The sequence below is a fragment of the Trachinotus anak genome, unplaced genomic scaffold (genome assembly GCF_046630095.1).
Source record: "Trachinotus anak isolate AG129_WGS33_773 ecotype Australia unplaced genomic scaffold, CSIRO_AGI_Tana_v1 ptg000015l, whole genome shotgun sequence".
Taxonomy (NCBI): Eukaryota; Metazoa; Chordata; class Actinopteri; order Carangiformes; family Carangidae; genus Trachinotus; species Trachinotus anak.
Genome location: NW_027273866.1, coordinates 6,644,452 through 6,669,594, shown reverse-complemented (window position 1 = coordinate 6,669,594; position 25,143 = coordinate 6,644,452). Strand labels below are relative to the sequence as shown.

The window sequence follows — 25,143 nt, the reverse complement described above, 5'->3', positions numbered from 1 at the left end:
CAGCGGCCGAGCTCAAAAGCACGGAGGAATGTGTCTGCTTGTTGCCCAAACAATAGCCAGTGAGTTGCTGCTGGGAGGGGGAGTGCACGAAGATTATTTCAACCGTCTAACTTTTTCATTAAAAGGGGCACCGTTTTGTTTGTCTCCCTCCTCTTTGCTGCTACAATATTTGTCTCCAAACGAGGGTATGTTTCTCTCGATTATATTTCCTTCCCTTGCTGCAGCAGTCGTCGTGTTTTTTTTTCCTTTTTTTTTTTTTTAGCCAGTCAAGCTTGCCCTAACAAAACTGCGTCGCCTTTTGTCGGCGGCGCCATCCCGCCGGGATTTGTCTGTCTACGTTTATTTCCCCCCCCGTTGTCACTGATTTTGGCACAAGCAGCGGCACAGATAAAGACGGCTTATTTGCCGTTTATGTTGATGGTATCAATAACATAAGCTGGTCTAAGCGGAAGGTTGGACCTATGCTTTATGTAACGGATCTGGGGACACTAGAGAGCGCCACAGCCCCCTAGCAGACTGTCCCCATGCTGTGTAGTAGCGTATTGGACACCGTGACACTGATTAATAAAAATAATAGGGCTTCTGTCTACATTCCGGGATGCATTTCTAGCAGGTACAGAGCAGTGCATACTCCAAAGTTTCGGCTGCATGTCTGGATGAGTAGGCTCTTTAGTATGTAGTTGCCAAACCGGTCTGCAAAGATTTTCTTGTTTCCTTGATGGGTGATAAACAAGACAGTTCAGGCGTTAAGTGGACAGTTTCCTCCCTTTCCTGCTCGGAAACTACAATAATTCAAAAATGTGTAACACTAAACTAAACAAAATACCTGTTTGAAGCACCAATGTTATGTTGGTGCAATGGATAAGGTCCCTCTAGTCTGGCTATTAAGGCCACAGAAACAGTATCATTATCTACAGTAATGTTATAGTGTTTATATCTGGAGTAAGGGGCACTTCAGTTTCAGGTTGAGGCTTGCAGAAATTTTAAGCAGTTAAGTGGCAAAACATTGTTTGTTTAGTTAGTTTAGAAATGAGCAGGACAAAGTGTTGCAGGGGTGTGATGATGGCATTTTCCCCACACGAGCAGCATCAAGTTTGAGTTGCTCTCCACACCCCATAAATGTCTTACAAAAGAAGCACTGTGAAGTTCTTTTTTTGAAAAGCCAATTGGTTTATTGTACTCAATTGGGAATGATGGGTGTGTTGATATTTTCATTGAGGGGGGAGTCAGGAAGCAGACTTGTTTTCTTTTTCATTCCCACTCCCATTTGCTGTTTCCCAGCCCCCATGGTCGTAGACTCCGACAGCCTCTGAATGGCAAAGACGAGGGCCCATGCACACAGACTGTCTATCACTCATTTGCTCTTAACTACTCAGCTGTGCTGCTGTTGGCACACTGTATGAGCTAACCCACTGGAAGTAATAAACTCTTTTTAGATTTTGTGGTCGACAGTGATTTTTTTTTTTTAATCAGATGTATTCTATTCTGCACTCTTATGGGCTTTTACTTTGTCAAACAAGAAAATCTGTTTGCAACCGAGAGTGACCAAAAGTTCTGCACTAAAAAGGTTTTATGATTGTGTTTTTTAAGTGAACTGTTGACCTTGAAAATTCTGAGTTCACATTGAATGTAAAATTACTTTCTCAGTGACTCCCTAAATTATTGAACCTTTCCAATACAGCCTACGTATTAAGCTATTTTCATTTTTTTCCTTGGGTGAAATTGCCTCACATTTTGTATATACAATCACAATTCTTTGCATTTTGTCCACGTTACCTGCTAATATATACCATGAAAGCTGTGCAATAACTGCTGGAGTAAAGAAAGAGAGGAAACACCCTGCACTCAGCACAGATGTGGTCTGCATGTGGCACAAGCAGTAAGTGCTTATAAGTAAACTCGACACATCTGAAGCCTACAGATTTTCAATTTTTTAAATCTTTTCTTTGTAAACACTGTCTTTGGCTATTGTAAATGCCGTTTAAATTAAAATTAAAATGCAGTTTAAATTAAAATTAAATAAATCTACTGCTGACCTATAAATTTAAGCCTTGCCTCATTTGAAAAATGTACGTAAAAGTCTTAAGTCAGAAATAAAATTGAGGAACTGATTTGCATGTATTTTTAGCTTTTAGTTTTTCTAACAAATACTTTGATGCCCTGCACCATATGGTTTTGTAGCTTTAAGGAAACCTGGCTGTTAGAAAAAACTGAACTGGTCTGACGCTTCTGTTCAGTACTTGACAGATAGAAAAAGGATAAAATGTTCCCTTGTCTGGTGTTGAAGAAATCATGGCTGAGGCGCTTGCAACTCCCCAGCCTAAGGTTTACAAGGGTTTCCACAGCACCAGCCCAAACTTTACCACGCCGCCAAAAATTGCATGTGTGTGTGATGAAAGCCACCCCAGTGCAGAAGAGGCCTGTCTGACTGTCTGGTTCCTGTTAGGGGCTGTTAGGTTTGCTTTCCCCCTTTGGATGGGGCTTAAGCCCTGATGCGATATTTGGGGGCCAACCTCCTCCCCCTCCCTGTTTGTGCTGGTGTAAACTGACCCCACCCAGGTCTAACCAAATGCACAATCCAGTGCGTGTAGTTTTGGAAAAAGAGAAAAATAACTGTGTTATTTTAAACACAGTAACAGTGTTTAAAATAACCTTTCCATTTGGCCCAGTCCTCCTAAGATTTTGTGTGTGTTATTTTGATTATGCTGCGTTAGGTGCCCTGTGCTTACAGATTGCTACAATTCCAGTTCAGAAAAGTATTTTTTAAATTGTTTATTTGTGGGTCGTGTGATGGTGGATGAAGCATATTCTGTGACTATGGTGTTTGCCAGCGGCATAGATAAACATTACACTTGATGTCCAGACGGCCACTTTAGAGTCAGACAGGATTGCCTCCAGAAGGGAATCTTTAACTTATGGTATTAATTACATTTAATCTAACAAGTTATTTTGTTTGGTGTGTGTAGTTTTCTCTTCAGAGCATTTTGTGAAATGTTTGACTCGGTTCTGTTTCATTGAAAGGAGGTGGCTTTTCAAGGTTACAAAAAGAAAGAAGATGCTACTTGAAAACCTATTGGTGCTGAAGCAGTGTTAGACACATAACCATCTCTCAGGAAAGCGTTGGCGTATTGTCTGCTGAAGGACAAAAGTTTTTTTGTTTATCGTTGATAAAAGCACCACTTCTCTTCTGAGTCAGTACTGTTTCGTAGCCTTAAATGTGATTGAACATCTTAAATACTTTCCTTTGTCAGACATAAGTGCACCTAATATGAGCAACACTCTAACCAGTTACAGCTAAACGCTTGAACTCTTTCCCAAATTATCCGTCTCTCAAACAGTATAGTCCTCCGACAGCTGCATATCTCTCCCTCACCCACCCAACATTTTGAGCATGTCTACACAGCTGTTTCCATGGTGGAAGAAAGCTGACACCACCCTTGTGTGTGACGACTGCTCCCAACTGTAGTGGTATGCGTGCATGGACGTCCATGTAATGTTGCCAATATGTATGTAGTCCCTCAAGGTCACTCTGGCCGATTGACAGGCCCCTTTTGAAATCCCCTTGCGTTGCAGTTGTTCATCTCCCAGAGGTGACACCTGCTATGGAGTTTTTTTTATGTCTCTTTACGATCTGCCAGCCAACAAGCTGCTTCAAATTGCTGTATTTTCTCTTGGCAGGAGGAGACAGCCCGTATAACATCTAGAGATGTAGCCTACAAGTGAAGTGCTGGTGTTGTTGTAAGGTAGTGGAGCATAGGAGAAAGGGAGGATTTTTAGTCTTTTGTTGTCATGAAGTGTGGTGAGTGTTACTATGGCGAACAGAATAGTCAGATTGACTGGAAAAATGTATTCCAGGCTCCCCTTACCTTTCCTTCCTGACTCATTTTGAGCTTTATTTATATAATAGATTAAATGGCCCATTGTTCCATTACATGCTGCGTGGTGGAGCTACGCGGTGCATCGTACCGCACTTGTTCTTGCCACAGCACCCCCCTTTGCAAATACAGTTTTTTGTCTGCTTGTTTGTCTCTGTGTGCCGTGATTTAACAGGACATTCCCAGGAGAGCTGTCAGCATTTGGAGGACAAACTGTCTGCTGTCCACTGTGGTGCGTTTGAAGGGAACTGGTCCTTTGGGAGCAGCTGTTTAGAGAACAGATTTTGATAAATGGGAGAACGCTAGACGTCTGCGTTTGGTTTTCTACCTAATGTCTCATATTTCTGTCAGTCTCTCTATGGTTCTCCCCCTTACTTCTTTCTCTGTATCTGTCTGTGTTTCAGTCTGTACTTTTCCTGTTGTAGCTTGACCCTTGGCATTCCCCAACACAAGGCCAGATCTGCACTAACCTCTGACATACAATCAATTTATCAGCTAACAAGATTGAGCACTGCTCGCAAAATAAGATACAGCTTAGAGCCGTGAGAGAGCACAGATAGAGACTGACAGGAAGAGAGAATTAGGGGTGTTAGGCCAGGACTGTTGTTGCAAGCAGAAACCTGTTATAACCCCCCACCCCAACCCTTTCTCTTCTCCCCACATTCTATCCCAAAGCGCCACTTATAAGCTGGAATTTAATTAACCGAGAGCCATTCTGTGAGCTGGTTTACTGAGCCGTCGCCACCAGTGAGAGAGCAGAATTGGAGGCTTTGTATTCTCTTTCTCTGTCTGCCTCTCTCTTGCCCTCGTGCGTTCCCTCTTTCCCAGCCTCTCCTCCCTGGTTATAAATTAGGTGGTGGCAGAAGTGTGACAGGGTGAGGTGTAGGGGTTGTGGCAGGACCCAGCTTTGCCTAGCCTGTCTTCCTCTGACTTGCCTCTGCATAGCAGCCGTCCTATCCATTAGCCCCACCACAGTGTACCCCCCACCTGTGTGAGCTTCAATCCCTGTTTTAACTCCAGCACCGGACCTAACTTATACCCTTGGCCCTGCTCCAGCCCCAGCAATGCCATCCCCCGGAGGGTGCTGTATGATAAAGTCATCCAACGGCAGCTCAGGCTCTTATCTCAGGCCTCAATCCCGTGAGTGCTGGGGCCTCCTTATCACCGCTGCCTCTGCCTGGCCTCCTGTCTCCGTGCCCTACCCTGACTGCCTGGCTGACTATCTAGCTGGCTGTCGCCAAAACCAAGTGTCTTTCCTTCTATTACTGCCGGCTGTTAGACAACACAGTGCTAGAGGCGGTTTATCTCCTTTTTTCATCCCTCAAGCCCTAAAGCGAGCAATCCTGTTACAATTATCAACGAATAATGTAACTAGATGCACAGTGAATTTCTCTGAAAGATTGTTAATGTGTAGTTTCTGTCAAAGGAACAATCATGGCTCTGTGTGTTTGAGTGAGTACCAGATGAAGAAAAGCAGGGTTAAAGAGGAAGATGTATCAGGGGATGTTGTAATAAATATATTACAACAGCTTGCTGACACTTACTTGTATGTTAAAATGTGTTGCTTACTCCTTTTTTCTGAAACCATGGCTCCTCCCATTGCCCTTGACCCATCTAAAGTCAGCTTTTACCATTTCTTTTCTGAATTTTTTTTGTGTCTTATGTAAAACATCTACGGGAAGTAACGCCCGTTTCAGACTGGAAAGGCCTATGGAGAAAGGCGAGTCAGTGGTTTGTTTTTCCTTCAGACAGACAGGGAGAATGAGGGGGAGCTGTTTTCTCGCTGTGGTGACAAGAGAAGCCTGCTCCTCTTTTGCTCTCTCCCACAGAGGTGGTTCTGTCTTCCAGCTTTCTTTTGACTAATTTAGATTACATCATGAATCATTTCTCATCTCGTTCCTCCTCCACACATTTGTGCGGATATGCAACACAGTCAGGAGAAGTATAGGCCCCACCCTGTCACATACTTTGAGTGCTTCAAATAGCTCTCCCACCCCACCTCACACAAAGTAGTCCCCCTTATTCACTCGCCCTTTCTCCTCCTGTCTTCGTCTTTAAAAGCGTATGAACTGTCACTGCAGATACAGTTTCTAACAGCAAGATTTCTCAGGGATCATACCAGTAACATTTGTCACCGTTTCCTGTTTCCTTCCCCATTTTTATCATAGAAAGGAGGTGAAAAACTGAGCTGAATGCTCACTCTGTTCCTCTCACTCGCCCACCCCTCTGCATTCATTTTCTCTCTCCTTTCAGAGGAGGAATGGTAAGCGAGCGTTGGCAGCCAGCTCAGGAATTTTACCGGGAGCACAGTCAGAGCACTTAACCTCCAGCCTGGTGTTTGTTTTCCCCACACACTCTCTCATACTGCGTTTTAGCTCAGATTAATGTGAATGCCATCCACAGTGAGGCATAAGAACTTTTACTTTGCTTTAAAAATCTAGAAATGTTGAATGCACGATTTGGCCATAATTTGATAGGGTTTCTGTCACAGCTGGCTATACCAAACTCCACTCCACTTGTACGAAAATATTAAAGTCTAGAAGTCACTAGTGTTTTCCTTAACCATGTGATTTTGTGGCACACTCACTCATATTTCACTAACTGTTGATTGCCCCCCTCATCCTTGTCTAGACCCTCTAGTCTGAGAAGTTCACTAGCCTCATCCTCCCTCACAACACCCCAGCGGATTAGTGTGCTTGTGCTTCGCAGCCTTTGCCTTGGTGTCTCACTAGTCGCAGACTGGCCAATAAATCAAAGAGGAATAATTTACTTGTCCCTCAGGAAACTGTGTTGTTTCTGTGAGGCTTGGCAAGAGCAGGTGGTGCTGCCATAACCTTCCCTGAGGGCCACAGAAACTGAGGTGGCAAGGTGGTGAGATTCCTCTGTAGCGTTTTTCAATCCAATACCAAGCACTAGAAACTCCTACCATAACCAGTCTAGGCTGCTTCCCTAAATATATTCTTTACAGCATCTAAACATTTTTAGATGCTTCAGTCCTTACATGTCAAAATCCACGTTATAGTCACACTTCTCCCTGTTGCTCTCTTCTGCTTTGTTGACACTACACCGTATTGATTCTCCAGTTTCACTATTAATCGCGAGCAAATACATATTTTTATTTCATTTCATTTCTGCACCATTTCCTTCAATCCAAATTTTGGGCATATCCCATAATATGTTTGGCTGTGGTGTTTGTACACTGGTACGGTCACCTCTGATGCAACTGTCTCCTCACCTAAACTCTCCAACTGCAGCTGTAGCCTTGTCTTTGATTCATCTGTAGACAAGCTTTCCAGCAGCCAGTCCTTACTAGAGAAAATGTGATATCTAGACTTGTTTTTGGTACTCTCACAGTAATGCTGCAGTTTGCCAATCTTATTTTGTATTTTTACCTCGAGCAGTCATTGTTCTACTGGCGTTGTATCTTGAATGCAGATGATTTTGTAAAGATGTTTGCTGTGCTGTTTTTGTTTTTTTTTTTTTCTTTTTTAGATGATGGTGTCCCTTTAGATTTCCCTTGTCTTTCTTTGAAAGAAATTGACATTGTGTGAAAAATCTTTCTAGCATGTGTTGGACTGCCACCTTGGGATAGCTTCTCAGCGCTGACGAGAACAAACCGGTACAGATACAAGTATTGTCAACATTGCTTCAAACAAGTGTAAATATTGTTCAGATGTTTAAGCTTAAGGTACAAGCAATAATGATAACCATATTGTTGTATTTTAGTGTTGCATGGTCCCTACTTAAGGTTTATTTAAAAAAATATATATATACAGATTGATTTTCATATATTGTGAAACATTTAATAGTAGACAGGTACTTTGGGCTCCACTTCAGATAAGCACTGTTATAGTTGTATTTTTGTGAGAATTTACTTTGTGTAGGTAGCTTTACAAATTGTATTTTAGAGACAGTGAAACAGGTTTGATCACATGTCAAGTGTGTTAAGTGTAAAACAGAAGCACGGCAGTAGGAGGAAGAAGAATAGCCTCCAAGCATTTGTGTCTGCAAGGCTTTCTGTAAGCACAGTGTGCTCTGTTTTAGAGTGCAAAACAGAGAGCTCATTCCAAACTGCAGATATTCAGGTTCGGTGTTCCACCACTTTTACTCAGTCACCCATGACACTCTGTATGACTTGCAATGGGATGCTATTGCTTAAGTTATCAGATTAAAGAGGGGTTGCGAGTTAGCAGCACATTGCTCAACTTGTTTTTTGCTCCTTGGTTGTAGTGATGGAATTTATGCTGGTATCTATGAGGAAGTTTGCACAGATTTCTTTAGGCAATGTCACAGAGCATTCTCTTTTTTAAACCACTGCCCCCTTAACCTATTCAGCAGTGTTTCAATTGCTTGAACAGGGTCTTTTCTCTCCCACTGACACAGTCACACATAGCAACTGTGGAGCTGAACTGGAATTACATGTGTTCCACAGTTGTCTTTTACAGTGGCTGTCTGCCCTGCAGTCTTGTAATGTAAAACATGATTTGCTTAGCATAATTTATGTCCATGTGCAATGCTTCCCACCATAAGTGACGGTAGCAGTGCATGAATGAAGTCACAGTTGTACAACCACAAGTGGAATAGTTTTGTGTCCTGTTTGTTTAGCATTTGTCGTTGCTTGTCTGTTTGTGGTGAGGCTTAAGTCCGTCTGTCCTTATCAGTGCAGTGGTTGGGAGGAGATTACCGAGCAGAAACAATGGGTGGTTTTGTATGATTAGTTTTTAATTGGTGAAACAAAGGAGACTCTTTAGCACTGTGTGTAACATAGGAAAGACTGGCATGAAAAACCCACCATAACTGGCAGGGAAGAATGTGCTGTCTGTATGAAAGGGTTAGTGAGTGTGAACCTCGTCCCCGCTCAGTAGATTGATTGTGTTCGCTGAAAGGAAAAAGACGAGCAAGGCTGCCTAAAGCGAGGGGAGGATGGTGAGTGTGATAAAGAACAGTGGGGGGAGACAGAGGATTCCTATGTGCTTTGAATGAGGTCATCTGGTTGGTTATGAGGAAGGTCGCTGACCCCTCCCTCAGCTCCACACGCCACCCCTCTGTCTCTCCCTTCCTCCCCCACAGCTAATGATAGACAATGGCTTTTTGTGCTTTAATGGGCCAGACACACACACTGGGTCATTCCTACCAGTCCAGTTCACATAGAAGTATGCACACAAGTGCTGTCTGTCAAACAAGGCCACTACATTGCAATGCATTTGTCACTTGGTTTATTAGCTGCACGTAGCCTCCTGTCTTCACTATTCCTCTCACAGCTGAATGGTGATAATCGAGACAACTTGGAGCATGTCGAAGGAAGGATCTTTTTCTTATATTTTTTTGTTGGCAAGAAAAACAATTTCCAGGGCACAGCTTCTCACCGGCAACATTGCTTTGTATCATGAAATAAACAAGTGAATGTTAACATTCTTCCTTGGGGTGTGTTGATCGTTGATCACATCCTTTTGTAATTTGTGATCCAGGAAGCAAAAACCAATTTCAGGCAGCCATTTTCTCGACAACTATTGTGTATAGTGAGTGTAACAATGTAAACATAAAAATATTGAATATATCATTAATGCTAATTGCTAACCTATAAAATAACGTCTCTGCTGGAGGCATGCAGGATGGGATTGAAGAAACACTTCTGCGATAAACAGTTTACAGTTTTACCTGACTACATTTTTGTTGCTGCTCAGGCAGCTTGGCAAAGAGCATATCTTAAGTACAGCATAAACTGGTAGTTTTCATGGACACAACAGGCATATATTGTCCTCTTTGATAACTGGCGTACAAAATTTATTACATTACTTGACCCCAACCATGATCCTGATTACTGCAGCTTGATTTCCAGACGCACCTTTGACCTAAGACCTAATTGTCTTATCAATGAGTAATACACTGTATACTAGCTTACACCTTGTCACATAGCTCACATGTATTAAACAGACTAACAATGCAACAGTATTTTATGGGTCACGTAACTCCTAATGGAGCTTGAAAAAGATTCTATAGAGTTGTTTGGTGATTTAAGAAAGCACAACCAGCTGGTGCAGTTAAACAGTTTCTCTCTACCTTCTACATGCTGCTCCAGCACACTTTGGCCTTAACTTCTACCATCTCGGCTCAGTGTCATTACACAGGAATGTTGCCCATAAAAGACTTACAAGGTGTTTCTTTATTGTTGTCTTGGATAAGATTGCACCTGCTCCTGTCTGTCTGGTGTATATATGCTCTTGTGGAACATGCCAAGACAAACTTACTGACATGGAGTGCATTGATTTTTAGAGGGATTTGTCTCAAATTGCTGTAAAAGTTTACCTTTTGAATTGGACATATGTTTGTGATCACTTCCATTGTGTGGGTAAATGACATAATTTACTGTCAACGTGATTGGTCCTCTAGGGAAGGTTAAAGGCAGCTGGGGATGGTCGGTATGTAGACACAGCAGGTGAGACAGGTGTGGCGGTGAGCAAGGTGCCAAGGTGCCAGCTGTTGTTGACACCTTAAGGTGAAGAATAGTCTGCCAGGAGATGGACTTGTCTCTCTCTGTCCCATCTAATCCTTCTCTCGCCTCCCTTCTTCCACCTTTCCTCTCCTCTCCCCTACTCTGCTTTCCTGGAGAGTATTTGTCTGACGTGAGTTTAGGCTGTTTGTGATGGGAGAGCTTCCTGCAACCTTATTTTTATTGAACGTCTGACACTTTCGATGAACCAGACCTCGGTTCCGTCTCCACTCCTCCCTCATCACCATGTATAACATCCTACTCTCTGTCTGCACCCCAGACACACATACACAGTTTGCTTTGCTTTTTCCCTCTTTATCTTTTTCTTTATGCTTAAACATATACATGCATGTTTATCTTATATTGCCTTTCATTTTGCAGAATAAATGATAGGTATTGTGATGCTTTGTATGAGGAGTGTTCCATCATTTTACAGCGTTCTTCAAAGAAAAAAATCAGTATCTGTTCCCAAAGGAGTGACTCATTTTTCCTGGCTTTGTCTTTTTACCTATTTATTTTAGCAGAGTGACTGTAGCTCTTGTCACCCTCTTTTCCACTCCGTCTTTCTGTTCTCCTCTCTCATCCTCTGTTCCTCCAGATTTTTCTTCACTCGCTCTCTTCTTCCATTTGTTTCTTTCTCCTTTGTAGCTTCCCTCACTTCTCGAATGTGAGCATGTGTGGCAGAAATCCAGCCTTGGGGCTACATTGCCTCTTTCATGTGAGGACCAGTGGTGACATTAAAGGCCCACAAGGTGGTCCGTCTGTTTGCATCAGCCCAGCTCTCACTGTCTGCGCTGAGGACCTCAGTATGCGCTCGGCTCTCCACTCATTCACTCAAAAGGCTCAAACATCGGGTGGTCGACAAAAACATGCCTGTGCCTACTGGCTATAATTGTGCACATGTATATGCATTTGCAGATTTGTTAAGCCCTCACACCCAAGCGCATTGAGACAGATCGATGTTTAAAGGCTTAAGCACAGTGAAAGCCTGGTTAATGACAGATGAGTCGACAAGAAGGCTTCCCTCTCTTTTTCTTTTATCTCTTCCTCTCCCCCCTTTATGAAATTCTGGCCAAGTTGGTACGTCCCCTTCAACATCTTTGTTTTTTAAATGCTCTAAATGGTACATTCAACATGACTTGGCAGACAAAACAGATCAACCAGATGAACTCCAGGACCAAACAAAGGCACAGCCGAAGAGCAGCTCTTCTTATGATCCGCAGACAGCAGGGAACAAGGGGGAGCCATTTCCTCCTCTTTTCAGTGTCTGTCCTTCAAGACAAGCAATCTTAATATCTGGAAGTGCATCAGACAGCACGTCTTAACAATGCCAGGCCCGTTTGTTCTTCAAAGGCAATCAGTACCAGTTAGATTTACGACTACCAACACTTGTACACAATCCATCCTTGAATACTTGGCTTGAAACAGTTGAAGTTCTGGCAGAGGACCATGCATATCCATCCTGATATTTCTTACAGTATTGTTAATTTGTAATGTACTAAAGAAGATTCAGATCCTGGAAAAATGGTGTGTCAGGCAATGAAGACAATAAAGATCCAGCACAAAGACACAACAACAGATGTGATGTGAGTCTGTGTGTTGTCACACCGAGGGGCAACGACTAAGTGCCTGTTAGACTGGAACCTAAGATGGTAGCTACAAGCCCCAGCAGGCCCTGTTCCTGGGGATGAAACAACAGCGAACATACATACACTTTGTGTTGTAACCTGCATGGCTTCCTGTGTTCAGAACTCATGTCCTTACCATGTTTTTTTTTCTGCATGGAGAATCTAAGGGCGCATTGCTCAAATTAAATTGCTGTCACCTATAATTGCAGCTGCTAAATCACTTCAGGGGGAGCGAGAAGCTAACATTACAGGATGACACATTAGCTAATTAGCACTAGCAAGGAAAATTTTCTAAATTTCACATAAGTAAGAAAATACACAATGCAGGACTAGTACTGGTGTCACCAGTATCAGCTGTTAACTGGTGACTTTCACCTGAACATGTCAATCATGGCCTGTTGTGATGATAACACTACATGCAGTTGAGTGTACCAGTCTTTGTTGAGACGGTTTGATTAAACTTTGTGGCAATTTTAAAGGCTTATGTTTGTGGCGCTGTTGAATTATTGTGTATTATACTGAGAAGTATTTAAATATGTCATTCACCTCTTTTACATTAATGAGGGTACACTGCATTTGTTTTGGAAAGTTGTACCTGAGCTCATAAATAGTTTACGCTTTTTTTTCTATTAAAATGCAATCCAATGCAACAAGAACACAAACTCTGCGAAGCAACCAGGGAGCTTAATGAGTGCCTCTTTGGCAGAATCTTATCAACAGCTGAGGATGATAAAATTCATAAAGGTAGGATTTATTACAGAGTTGTTGGATTTGATTGCATCAGATTGTAACAGTATTTTCTTAGTAATATTTATTGTGAGTCATATTTTAACAGTAAATCAGTGACAATGCCTAATATTATTGAATGATAGCCATGCACATCTGCATTTTAACATTTATTGTCCCTTTGAATAAATCAAGTTTCAGTAGGTGTTTGAGGTACCACCTTTTTTTTTCTTTTTCATCCTGTCTGTCACAGAAAACAGGATTGAAAATTAATGCATTTAATTGCTAATGCAACACACTCTAAGGCAGTTTTCTCTCTGTTGCTTCCATCTCTGTTTCTTTGTATCAATTCTTTCCTGCTGTAATCAAGTGACCTTGTTCCCTAATAATGAGAGAGTGAAAAAAATGTGGTTGTTCCTCATTCTGTCAATCCCCCACCTACCAAACACATATTAAATAAAGAGATTTTTTTTTTCAATCTGTTTGTTGACATTCTCAGTGCTGCACTTCTGGCAGACTCCTGCTTCACCCATCTGTTCCTTACCAAAAATGACTTGAGTCACAGTTGATGTAAGGATTTGTCTAAGATCTACAGTTAAAATGCAGCGCCTGTCTCATCCTCCCTCTGTGTTGCCATTTGGCAGTGTTCAACTGTGATGAAAATGACCAGCTGAATAAGCTCTGCCGTAACCTGAATTCCTAGTTTGTGCACCATGCATTAACCTTTACAATTCCACCAAACACACCGTCGCACTGCATTTGCAGATTATTTTGGAAGCATGGGCGAGATATCCCTTTGAACAAAAATGGAGATTATATCACAGAGAGACACAAAGTTAAAAAGGTTTTTTGAACTGATGGTGGGGAGCATGAGAAATTATCCTTCCTCCCTGTCATCTTCCCCATTGGCTGTGAGCACTGTGGTCTCCTTAGTTACAGGGGTGGGGACAGGAAGCACAGTGCATGTTATCGTCTCCAGTCACATTGACAGTCAGAGCTTTTCCTTCCTTCCTCTCTTGTTTCCTCTTCTGACAGCTGGACCTTTCCTGGCATTGTTGCATGACGGAGGGGGCAGCTGTGTCTTGGGATAGACACATTTGAAATGTGTTTAGTAGATAAATAGTGGTCAGCTCTTTGGTCACCCCTTTGAGGCACAGTGTTTGTTTATATCTTAACAAGAGTGGGTGTCTCCTGACAGGAAACGTCCATTTCCTTGAGTCCCCCCAGGCAATGGACAAAGGAGAGGGATACCCCCTTTTTTCACAGAGCAGAGTACATGGTTCTAGGGCAACAGTGAACACAAATTGGGGCCAAGGACTGTTCTTCCAGTCGACAACGCAAGCTGACACACATCCCATCAGCATGCATCCTGACTCTTTATCCTGTTATTCTTCCCATACCTTATCTCGTAGTCTCACATCTTGTGGAGCTCACAGCATGCATCCTGTGCTTGTGTGTGTCTGTGCAAGTTCAGATACATGTCTGTAAAAAGTATGCCTGAGGCGTCAGTGGATAAGATTGTTGTGTTACTGGAAGCATATGTAGTGTGTGCACATCGACTGAAACACTGAAAGCAGCCTTAAATGGGTTAAAGCAAAGTGAGAGAGTGATTTCTTGAATAGCGGGGCGCAGCACGGCACAGGTCTCACTTTTGTTTGTTTACCTGATTTCTCTGGCAGGTAAAGTCTGTCAAATGAGTTCCCATGAGATGCAGAAAAACCAACAATCTGTTTGGCTGTTTGTGTGTGAATATTTTGTTCATGCTTTGAATGTGTGTTTATGTTCATACTAATTAATCCACCAGTTTTTATTGCTTCTATCATAACTAAACATCCTTTTTGGTATGCATACAACCACACATGATATACCTATTATAATACTATTATAGGTATTATAGCTTAGTTTAGGCAGGCTTTTTCCTTTTTTTTGACCAAGTATATCCGCTCAAATTTGTGAAAGCACTTTCAGCTCATGAGGCTTCTCTCTTAAAGCCAGCCTGTTAAATGACTATTGCTGTGTGGCTTCCAATTTAACGCTACATATCGTTCCCCCTTTAGATGGCGAAAGCAGCAGTAAAATAGCCCATCTTTGCTGGATATTTCAGAGGGAGTCTGAGTCTGCATTTGTGAGCATTAGGTTGCCTGTTTCAGCTGAGCTAGGGTATTGGGCTACTTTAAGGTGAACCGAGGAGAGAGGAAGTATTAGCACTGCTTCTGCTGTGCTGCAATTGCGGAATAATTAGCAATATTACGAAACTACTCTGGGAAAGAGCTTATCCCATTCTGTTACCTACCACACTAACACTCCCCAGTGCTTCCTGACAGAGGAACTATATCTGTGTGAGTGTGAGAAAGAAAGATTGTTTCAGTAGCTATGCACCTTGCTTTTTCGCTTTGGGGTGCCTCCCTCAAGTCTAAGAGCGAGTGTGTGTGTGTGGGTGTGCTTGTGCACGCGCGCTCACAAGTTTCACCTCAGGATCCTGTTGAAAGTCCCCCACGCAGAGAGTAATGAACGTTGGCCCCTCGCGGCAGCCATTAAGAGTAAGCCATTATGGTTCAGTATTGAGCCAACCCTCCCTGCCCGTTTCACCTCATTCTATGGTAGACCCCACTGAGTGCACAAAACTGGCACTCCTATGGCTCATTGAGCTGCCAGCATGCCCCCCACCAGCACACAGCCCCATAAAGCAGTTCCACATCATCAAATGTGATGATCCCTTGTTCTAATTTTAGTCTGAGGTCTTAATAGCTCTGCAGATACTGTCTGAAACACTAATTTCACTGTTTAGCTGGGGCTGGGATAGCATGGTGATGTGAGAAGAATATGACGGGTTTTTGATAGAACTTTTTTTTAGGAATCCTGTAAATTATTTACCTTAGTTGGGCCAGAGTGTTGAATGCATGTTGACCTTTTAAAATACTACTTAAATTTTTTGATATTTTTTCTTCCCATTTGATTATTGTGAGTAATTGGTAGAGGGTCAGTTCAAAATTGTAAACATAGCAAAAAAAAAAAATATGGACCTGCTAATCTTGTTACTTCCAGTTTACCATCCCCCAGTGAAGGGCCAGTGGATGACTTGCTTTGGCAACTTCAAACTGCTCTAGTATTTGCCATTTTGTCATTTTCTTTCTAACCCTATTGGTAGCTGCCAGTTTTGGGACCACAACAGATTTTCTCTGACTGTTAGCATTTTAAATACTGTCTTTGTGGTCATGCAATTTTGGATATTCTGTAACACTGCATTTCTTGCCACACGACAGATGTTAGATGACTTTGCCTCACTGTTTATCATGATCTCTAAATTGCCATCATAACTCCTCCTTAAGCCTCAGTTAACTTGGACCACTTTTGAGCCACATTTTCCAGTGCAATCACTGCACCTGTTCATCTGTCACTGCTGGTGCTGGAGTTGTTAAGTGACAGTTGTCGCTCTACTCAAATGTTAACTTGTTGTTATGAGAGGGTAAACACATTTCGCCATCTCACTTAAGGATAATTTCCAATACAGGCTCATGTTATATTTTTTCGACTATGCATTTCACCACCCAGCATATTCAGTCCCTTTTGTTCCCCTCTATCACAATTTCTGCTTTTTCTTATCTGCCCCTCAGCTCCGTCTTTGCTTTGGTCCCTCTCTCCTTGTCTGCTCTGTCGTTTGCTTTGTTTAATCGGCAAGCTAACGTGCTATGACACGTTCTTATAGCACACCGTCACCACTGCTGCCAGGAGCCACAGAAAGCCACATTCAGCTTGGCACTTCTTACCTTCCCCTGCATGCAGCCACAGTGACGGCCCCAGAAAACATTGCATTTGTCAACGGTTATGATTAATGGCTTTGCTGATTGCTGTTCGTGGCCATCACCACACCTACACATTCTGCTTTTAGCATACATATTCCCAGGGGTTCAGCCAGAGTAGAGGAACATGTAAACTGTGCCTCCAATTTGTCAATGTTTCTGACGTAATTAAGGTCTTTAACTCATGGTTCGATTTGATAGGCTAATGATTTAATTTTTTGTCAATATTTTGATTAAAAAGATCAAAGAGAAACCAAATTTAAACCAAACGTGATTTTAATAGGTTGCAAAAACAATTCTTGCTCTTTGTGTTGAAGCGGTACTGTGTATATATAATTCAATTTTCCAATAAGATATCATACATCTGTGTAATAGCCCTAATGAGCTTGTTGTATTCTGCTATTAAAGATAGAAGAAACAATATTCCCCCTTATGTTTGCCTTTTACAATCTACAACTTTGCTGCACTGACTTCCTCTGCTGTCAGTCATCATGGTGAATTTATGAAACTAGTTACCAGTTAAGGGAGAATATGGGGGTTGGTGCTTGATAAGGAACAGCTGTGTGTTTCTGTAATCTGTGTTTTTACTCACTAGACTAAATATGAAGGAATGGCTATTAAGGCACGATGGAGGAGAGGTGTAGCGATGTTTCCTGCTGTATTTGTTTAGCAGATTTTTCTCTAAGGCAGTTTCCCTCCTCCTCCTGTGAGCAGTGTTATTTCTGTGGGTTCAGTCTCTCAGGGGAGCCTTGCCTACAAACACACAAAAGCTTATTAGCTTATGTGTGTGTGGGTGTTTTTAATGTTTAGCCTAGTGTTTGTTTTTATATGTATTATATGCACTTGAATTTGTGTCAGGGCACACATATTCCTGTCCACTGTTCGAACATAACTAAATGTTGTACGAGTTGTTATCTATGTGTGTGTTTTCAGGCGGCGTCAGCTCATTATTGAGATCAGAGAGCGGAACATGCAGCTTTCGGGGAGGTAGTTGGCTTGGATATAAACGTGAACGTGTATACACACACCTTAGATGTATATACTTTCTGCAATTTCTGTACCATAGTGTACGCCTCAGACAGTTGCAAGTGTGCAGAAGCATTTTTCTGCTGTACAATGCATCAACCATCCATTCCCAATTTGGATGAAAGCACAGTTCCTCTGTGTCTTGGCTTGCTGTTTACCCATGAGATAGCTAGGAAAGTGTGTATGTGCATGTTAGCATTTTTCTGTATTTTATTACTTTTTTTACCTGGCTCAGAGAAGAGAGATCCAGAAACCTTGTTATGCCAGTCGTTTATTTAGTGACCTATCTACTTAAAGACCTGACGCTGGAGCTTTTTACCCAGCCTGCCTTCGGAATATCCCTGACACACAACATAAATCTCTCCCGGCTTCCAGCAAACCGCACAGTCATTTCTGTCTAGAGCCATTTAGACCCCTCAGCCTGTGGGGGCCAGCACTTATATCCACATCATGTCAGGGTTCAGGAACTATGTGGATGAGTCACTGCAAAGTAAAACTGAAATGTGTTTCTCTGTACCATTTTGATTTGGACAGTTAAAATGTACTGTGGCATGATTAACAAAGAGCTGATGGCACAAATTTAAAAAATACTTTCCAAGTCTGATTCACAATACTCTCAAGCCATATTTATATTGAAAAAGTTGTCATAAGTTGCTGTATTTATGTATTTCTCCTGTCCATGCTGGCCGAAGTGATCTCTTGTTAGTGCAGAGAGATGGGTGACGAAATCCTCTGTCCCAGTTCTGTTCCAAAATGCCAAAATCCCACCCTGTGCCAAAAGGTCAGCCAAAGCTAATATGATGCTTCAGCAGGCAGGGTTGAATCGAATGGGTATCTTCCAAAGTGTTTTTGAGTCAAAATTGCCTTTATGTGACACTATCCCTCTGTTATCGTTCTGCACGGAAACATCAAGAGGAAACACAAGCAGGGAACTTTGTGCTAAAAAGACTACAAATTTGGAAGATAACCAGCAGATTGAGAATTTACCTGTGGTGACGGTTGGCACAATGTGTGACTGATGTGTATGCAGAGACTTGTGCAGTTCAGAGGGGCAGAGCATAACCCAGGTTATTGTCTGTCGCTGTGATTTACAAATTTACCCTCAACGCCATCTCCAGATGCTAGCTAGACTGCTGTAGCTTATAGAAGCCTCTAGTCCCTACTCAACTACTGCAGCACATGCAATTCAGAGTGGTGAGTGGCCAAAAATGAATTGGTTTGAAAATGACTACACATGACTGAGTGTATTCACATATACACAGCAATGCACCCTGCACTATTCCTTATTACCCTTTCTTTCTCAAAGAGGATGACTAGATGCCATGGGGAGAACGACTAGCACCCCAGTGTGTTTTAGACTACTGCAAGTAATAGAAACAGTTGGGTAATGCTGTCGCAAATGAGTTGCTGTGTTTGATGTAGCTATTTCCAGAGACATAACATTACCTTAATTAGGTTGAACAATGGTGATCCACAGTTGTCGTCTGATCTACTCCTGCATGTCCAGCGTTGCTATTATTTACTGGGAAACCATAATGTTCCATGCCCCATAATTTCTTGGTTCATGGGGCTGAAACTAAAACAAGATAATACATGTAGTGTCACACTCCTGCTATTCACTATATTAATTTTTACAATCTTGCAAATTGTAAATAATGGCGAGTGAAATAGTAACCCTCTGGCTACAGGATGTTGACGTTAAAGTTGACTAACGCACATGTTCCCTAATGCAAACTCGTAGGGCCTCAAACCTAAACTTGTTATGTTCCTTGTAAGAACTGAAATGCATATGCTGTTCTGAGCTATGCTGATAGTACAGAATACTCATTAACAGCACAGGAATAGTTTGTGCGTGAACATCAAAGGATTGTGCAGTACAGGCCTACTGTTAAATCAAAGATTAGGGAGTAAAAATAAGACAGAAGCATGAGGAAACTTCTTTTTTCCTCTACAAAGAGGGAGGGGGAGAGAGACGCAGCTGTGAGTTGACGATAAGACCCAGAAATGCATACGTTTTCATGGCTCGGTCACCCCCACCAATGCACACTATACTTCGGCTCTCTGCTTTAAAAGAAACCTCCGTCTTTCATATGCTTGGCCTGCCAAACCCTAAACTGTTGAAGTGGAGTGTCGTCTTGGATAAAGTTGTCTGTGCTGTGAATAAAGGGCAGGAATGCATTAAACGTCCAAATCCTTTCGCTTGCAACGGGTACCCAGGCTTTGTGATTGCTAAAGTGCAAAGCTTTAAAGTGAAAAGGCTTGTTCCTCATCTGAGTCTTGTTTCACTCAGCACTAGCACATTTAGGTCTATCTGTGATTGCTGTAGTTTTTTAGACACAACTACCACATTTCTTATGCCTATATTTACCTCGGCTTCCAAGCCATTTCGTCACCTGTTTAAATCATTAGTTGAGCATGCATGCATGTGCAAGCAGAAAAAGATGGAATGATTCCTAACACTATAGGTTTTTGATCTTAAATCACCCTAAACAGGAAAGACTCATTCAGTCTCTTTGCAGAGTTGAACATTTGATCATTTTGGTTTTAAGTTTAATTGGTGTTAGACTCAATCTGTCTCAGGTGCCAGATATTATCAGCCTAATACCAGGCATCACAAGGCATCTAAAGCTGCTTTCCGTAGGCAAAGCTGATCACACACTGATTACTCACCCATTACATTTCTTTTGCTCTTTCACTCTCTCTTTCACTCTTACTCTCTCTCCCTCTCTCTCTCTGTCACTCACGCACTCATTCACACACACACGCACACAAACACACATAATGCGTATGAACAGATTTGCTCTGCATGGTCAGAGGACGTTTTGCAGTGAGCTACAGGGTGAGGACAAAGCAGTTATGGAGCAGGTCTATTTTTGGGCTCTTAATGGACTTGTTCCCATTCTCTAGTGGAGCAGGTCTAGCTGAATGATCTTCACCAGTCTTAAACCTGATTACAGTATCTCCTTCTGGACTTCTCCATTGTTTTTTAAATCTTACCCTGCTCTCTTTCTCTCTCTCTCCCTGTGGCTGGTCTCTTTGCTTTGCCTTTGATCTATCCTCTCCACTCCATTCCCCCAAATTTGTCCTCATGCTGTGTTTACATTCATTAGATCATGTTAGATCAGAGGGGCTGCAACATTATAAAAATATTCCTACCTCATTTGGTTGTTTTTCCGTCTTCTATTTTTTCTCTCCTCATCTCAACCACCCCTGAACTGTTCCCCTCGATTATTCCAGTGCTGCCACTATGTGGTCATTGTTTTTTGGCATCAGGCTGGGTGAATAGATTGAAAGCTTCTCTATCCCATGGTGCTGAGCTCCTGGTGGCTGCCTCTGTCAAATATATCTCATTCAGATGAGTAGATAGACTTAATGGATTTTCTTTTCTCTGTGCCTTCTATCTTTTCCTTCCTTGTGCACATGAATCTCTGGCCTAGGCAGAGTTTAACTGTACCCTGTCAAGGTGTAATGATTTGTGTTCAGCGCTGTTTTCATGGATGGCTTTTGGTATGGCAGGGAGAGTAAGCCTACTGAGGAACCAATTATGGTAGTGGTAGGAGCTGAGCAGAAGTGCTAGTTGGGCAGATTCTTTCATGAGCATACTGCATTTAAGCTTGAAAAATGTGTGTTATGCTTAAACATGTCATATTGCTAAATCAATTTTTGTAAAGGTTAGACTTAAGCTAAATGTTGTTCCTGGAAACTTAAATTATTAATCATGGGTTTGTATCCTAGGGCTATCTTTTACCTTTTACCTAAGTGTTCATTTGGTCATATTAACCTCTGTATCAGGCATTGTCTTAAATTTGAACAAGAAAAATTACCTAAGGTCCGCTTACTAGCTTTTTCCAGAGTTGTCAACAGCATCTTGGTCATCCTCAGCAGATGGAGTTTGCTCAGTTCTCATCACGTGACTTCATTATTGAACTAAGTTTAATACTTTCGTCACATGATGACAACTGAAAAACTTCAGACCTTGCAATGATTGAAACCTCCATAAAAGGGAAGAAAGTGAACCTTGAGTTAAGCTTTTCTGGTTTTACTGATTTTCCCAAGGTCAAGAATCAACGTTCACAGCCAACATCCACCCACCGGACCCCACTTTGATTCTCTTAGCTTGCATCCACATCTTCTCCCATATTCCTCAGTCCACTGCTCCTCAAACCCCTCCACCTGCCATTCTCCTCTCCAGCATCCTGTCCCTTGGGTGTTCATCTCTCTGCACTGCCAAGATCACGGAGAAGATGAGGAGAAATCTTCTCTTCACTTGAGCTCACAAAGGGCAGATGGATATGCAGCTACAGCTTGCAAATTTGATTTAAAAAAACAGAAAATGAGAGAAACAAAAAAGAGGGAGAGAAGGATAAAATGAAACATGTTTTAACTTACACTGAGGCAGAAAAGAGCAGTGTGAGTCAAGAGGAATACAGTTGCTTGCTCAGCACTGTGGTTATAATTCTTCCTCTTTCCTCTATCTTTGTCTCATCAAACCTTCTTCCACTTTGCCCTCCAACTACTCTCAAAGTTGATTTTCATTTCTTCCTGACAGATGTCTTGGTAAAAAAACTAAACAGAGATATTATTATCTCTTTGTGTGTGTGTATCTCTTTGTGTGTGTGTGTGTGTGTGTGTGTGACGCCACCCCCCACAGGTAAATAGACAGCTCTGACAAGAATGTGCTGTGTGAGTGTGTGTGTGTGGTTTGCTAAGTCAGATTGTGGATGACACACTGGCACGGAGCTGAGAGAAGGCTGAAGGGGAGTAACAGGGGATCTGTAACTGCTCCTCATATAGCTGTTAAACACATGTGTAATCCAGATTTCTTCCATCTAATGCCAGAGTTGAAGAAAAGTTTTCATTTGATAGCCTACCCTTCTCTTACTCCAATGGATCTCCCCCCCTTTTGTCTTTTCTTTCCAAGATAGTAATCCTCAGTCTCCCTCCCTTGTGACTCTCTTACAGAACCAGCCTTTTCTGCTGGGGTGGACAGCTAGACAAATGATTTTGTCGGTCATGCAAGGCAGGGGGTAATTTTTAGGTGAGCACAGTGCTTCAGAAAAGACTTGCTGCGCTTAAATTAGCGGTTGTCAAATGCTGCACGTCTCCACTGATGGCCCAGCACGGCCCCCTTATGTTAATGTGGCATTTCAGCAAGAGGAAATAGAATTAGAAGGAGGAGGGCTGCTGCTGGTTGCTGGGTTGCATTGTCACATGTGCATACTTCTTTTTATTTTCTCTTGTCATCTGAAGGACTAATGCTCTAAGATGCATTAGACTTTGCATATATATTTATATAACCTACAGAATGCTGGCTCCTCTGTACTCATCATTGATGGCTCCTACACACATGCTTAGCCCACCAGTGGAGTGTTAAATCACTCTGCGGTGTTTTATGAATGTTGCCTTGAAGAAACAGACACAGCGAAGGTTTACAGCCAGAGGATGGATTTTATTTTGCATTATGTCTTTTAATTGTGATAGTTATTTCAAGAGAAGCTAGCTACGAATATTCAGGCTGCATATCAACAGTTTGGGATATAATACTGTCCTTAACCAGTAGGCAATTGTGTTTAAGTTTTATGGATTTGAGGGTTCTTTTGCATAGACGGCGCACATTCATTTGCAATTAACTATCATGTTTTCTAGTTTCTCCCTGTGGTAAACTGTCCTGATCTCCTCCCTGTGTGATGTCACACTGCCAAGCCCCTCTGTTCAAACACAAAGCCTGAATGTGGCCTGACACCGGTGTCGGTTAGGCCTGATGTAATCTATCCACTGGGCTAGATACCATGAGGATGAATTCATCTTTAGGGAGGACTGGGAGTATCTATGTGGACCTCAGAGCGGTGAAGTCATGTGGTTTGTGAAGGAGTTTCCTGCCTTGTTTGTATGGTTCCAATGTGTCCCCTGGTGTTGTCCACACAGCTGCAGGCCAGATGTGTATGCTTGTCAGAGTCCATGAGCCCATCAACCACACCTAAGTCTGACATTGATGGTATCCAGTGAAAACACATTTTCAGCTCAACAAGAAATCCCCGCAAACTAATTCCATGGCTAAAATCCATTTTTATATCAGGTCTTATCACAGAGTGTCTTATCATTTGTCATTTGTAAGAATGTATAAATATTGAAACATAAAACAAAGACAAAAACTTCACTGCAACCTTATTATGTAAATTTGACCCCCCTTCAATATCTGCCTCAGTGTAAGGATAAGACTTGGAGGTCAGGCATGCTTTGCTAAGGGCATCTATAGTTGAGTGTCAAGTTCCCCTGCTAGAGTTTAATATAGAGCTCCCAACTGCCTGAAGGTCTCATGAGGGATGGAAATAGTGCCTAACAGCCGTCCCCACACCACCCTGGACAAATCACTCCTTGAGGCCTCTTCAGCCCTACCATTTTATTTCAACTTTGTCACCCTCAAATTTAAAAACATGTCTTTGTAGAAGCCTCTTTTTTGGTTGCGTTTTCTCCTACCCTGTACTGCTGATTAGCTTTTCAGTTCAGCGATGGGATGACTGTTTCATCTAGTGATGGCAAACGTGGGAAGTTTGAAAGTGTGACCAGTGTGTGTCCTTTATTAACGGGTGTTACAACTGCAGCTGTCGATCCTCATCCAACTGTGACACACTCAACACGAACATTATACACACACAGACACACAGGATGAACGAATACGTTTTCTCAACTGGCAGAGCACAGCTTCCCTTTGGTGTGTGAATTTGTGTATGCTAGAGAAGAAGTCAAAGTGGGGTGCATGTGAATTAGAGGCGTGTGTGTGAGTGAGAGAGAGAGAGAGAGAGAGAGGGAGAGGTCCATTAGTTTTATCTGACAAAGGGATCAGATCTGAAGGCATATACCTGAGCAATTCTCTGCGTTCATCTCCCCACCTTCCCAGCCGCTCACATGGGCTGCTCTATTAGAGAACGGCCGCTGGGGAGTAGAAAGAAAAGACAGTGGCCTTAACCCTTAAGTAATGCAATGTTTAACTTCTGCTCTGTCATACAGAATAACTTGCATACATTCACAGTTTTTAGTCAGAGCAGTTATTTCTGAAAAATTGCTGTTACCTGCAGGTACTGGGAGACATCCGTGCTCAGCTGTCATATATTTTTACACTCACAAGCTACAATAAATGTTTTGTGACGTACTCTCCCAAAACAAAGTTACCCAGTTGCTTTTCTGTAGAAGACATAAAGTATTCAAAGCAATTGACAAATTTCTGTTGTTTTTCTTTACTCTTTTACAGCAAAGATTTATATGCTACATTAAGCCTTTGCCCAGAAGTCAAAATCAATATGACAGTGATATATTAAATACAAAATGAAAAAAGAAAATCGCAATTGTACTGTAGTTTTTCAGTTGCTTACCACAATGTACATATTTGTGTGTGTTTCAGAGATCAACAGAGTGCGTAAAGACATGTACAGTGACACAGTGAATGGCCTAGTGGACAGACACCCGCTGGAGCTGCCTGAGCCTGTGGGACCCATCGTCCACCTGCAGGAAAAACTGTTTGTGCCTGTCAAAGAGTACCCTGATGTAAGTACCTGGTTACACATCTCACATTGTGTCGGCTGTCCCGCCATGCAAATAGT

At 42.2% G+C, this 25,143-nt stretch overlaps 1 protein-coding gene across 8 annotated transcripts in view; it reads left to right on the top strand.

The window, feature by feature from the left end:
- qkia (QKI, KH domain containing, RNA binding a) overlaps nt 1–25,143 on the top strand; it is a 72,216-nt gene that overhangs the window by 1,147 nt on the left and 45,926 nt on the right. For all 8 annotated transcript variants that reach the window (XM_071499139.1, XM_071499137.1, XM_071499135.1 and 5 more), the window contains exon 2: nt 24,945–25,087. In XM_071499139.1, the coding sequence (XP_071355240.1) occupies nt 24,945–25,087 (143 nt within the window). The remainder of the gene's footprint in view (nt 1–24,944; nt 25,088–25,143) is intronic.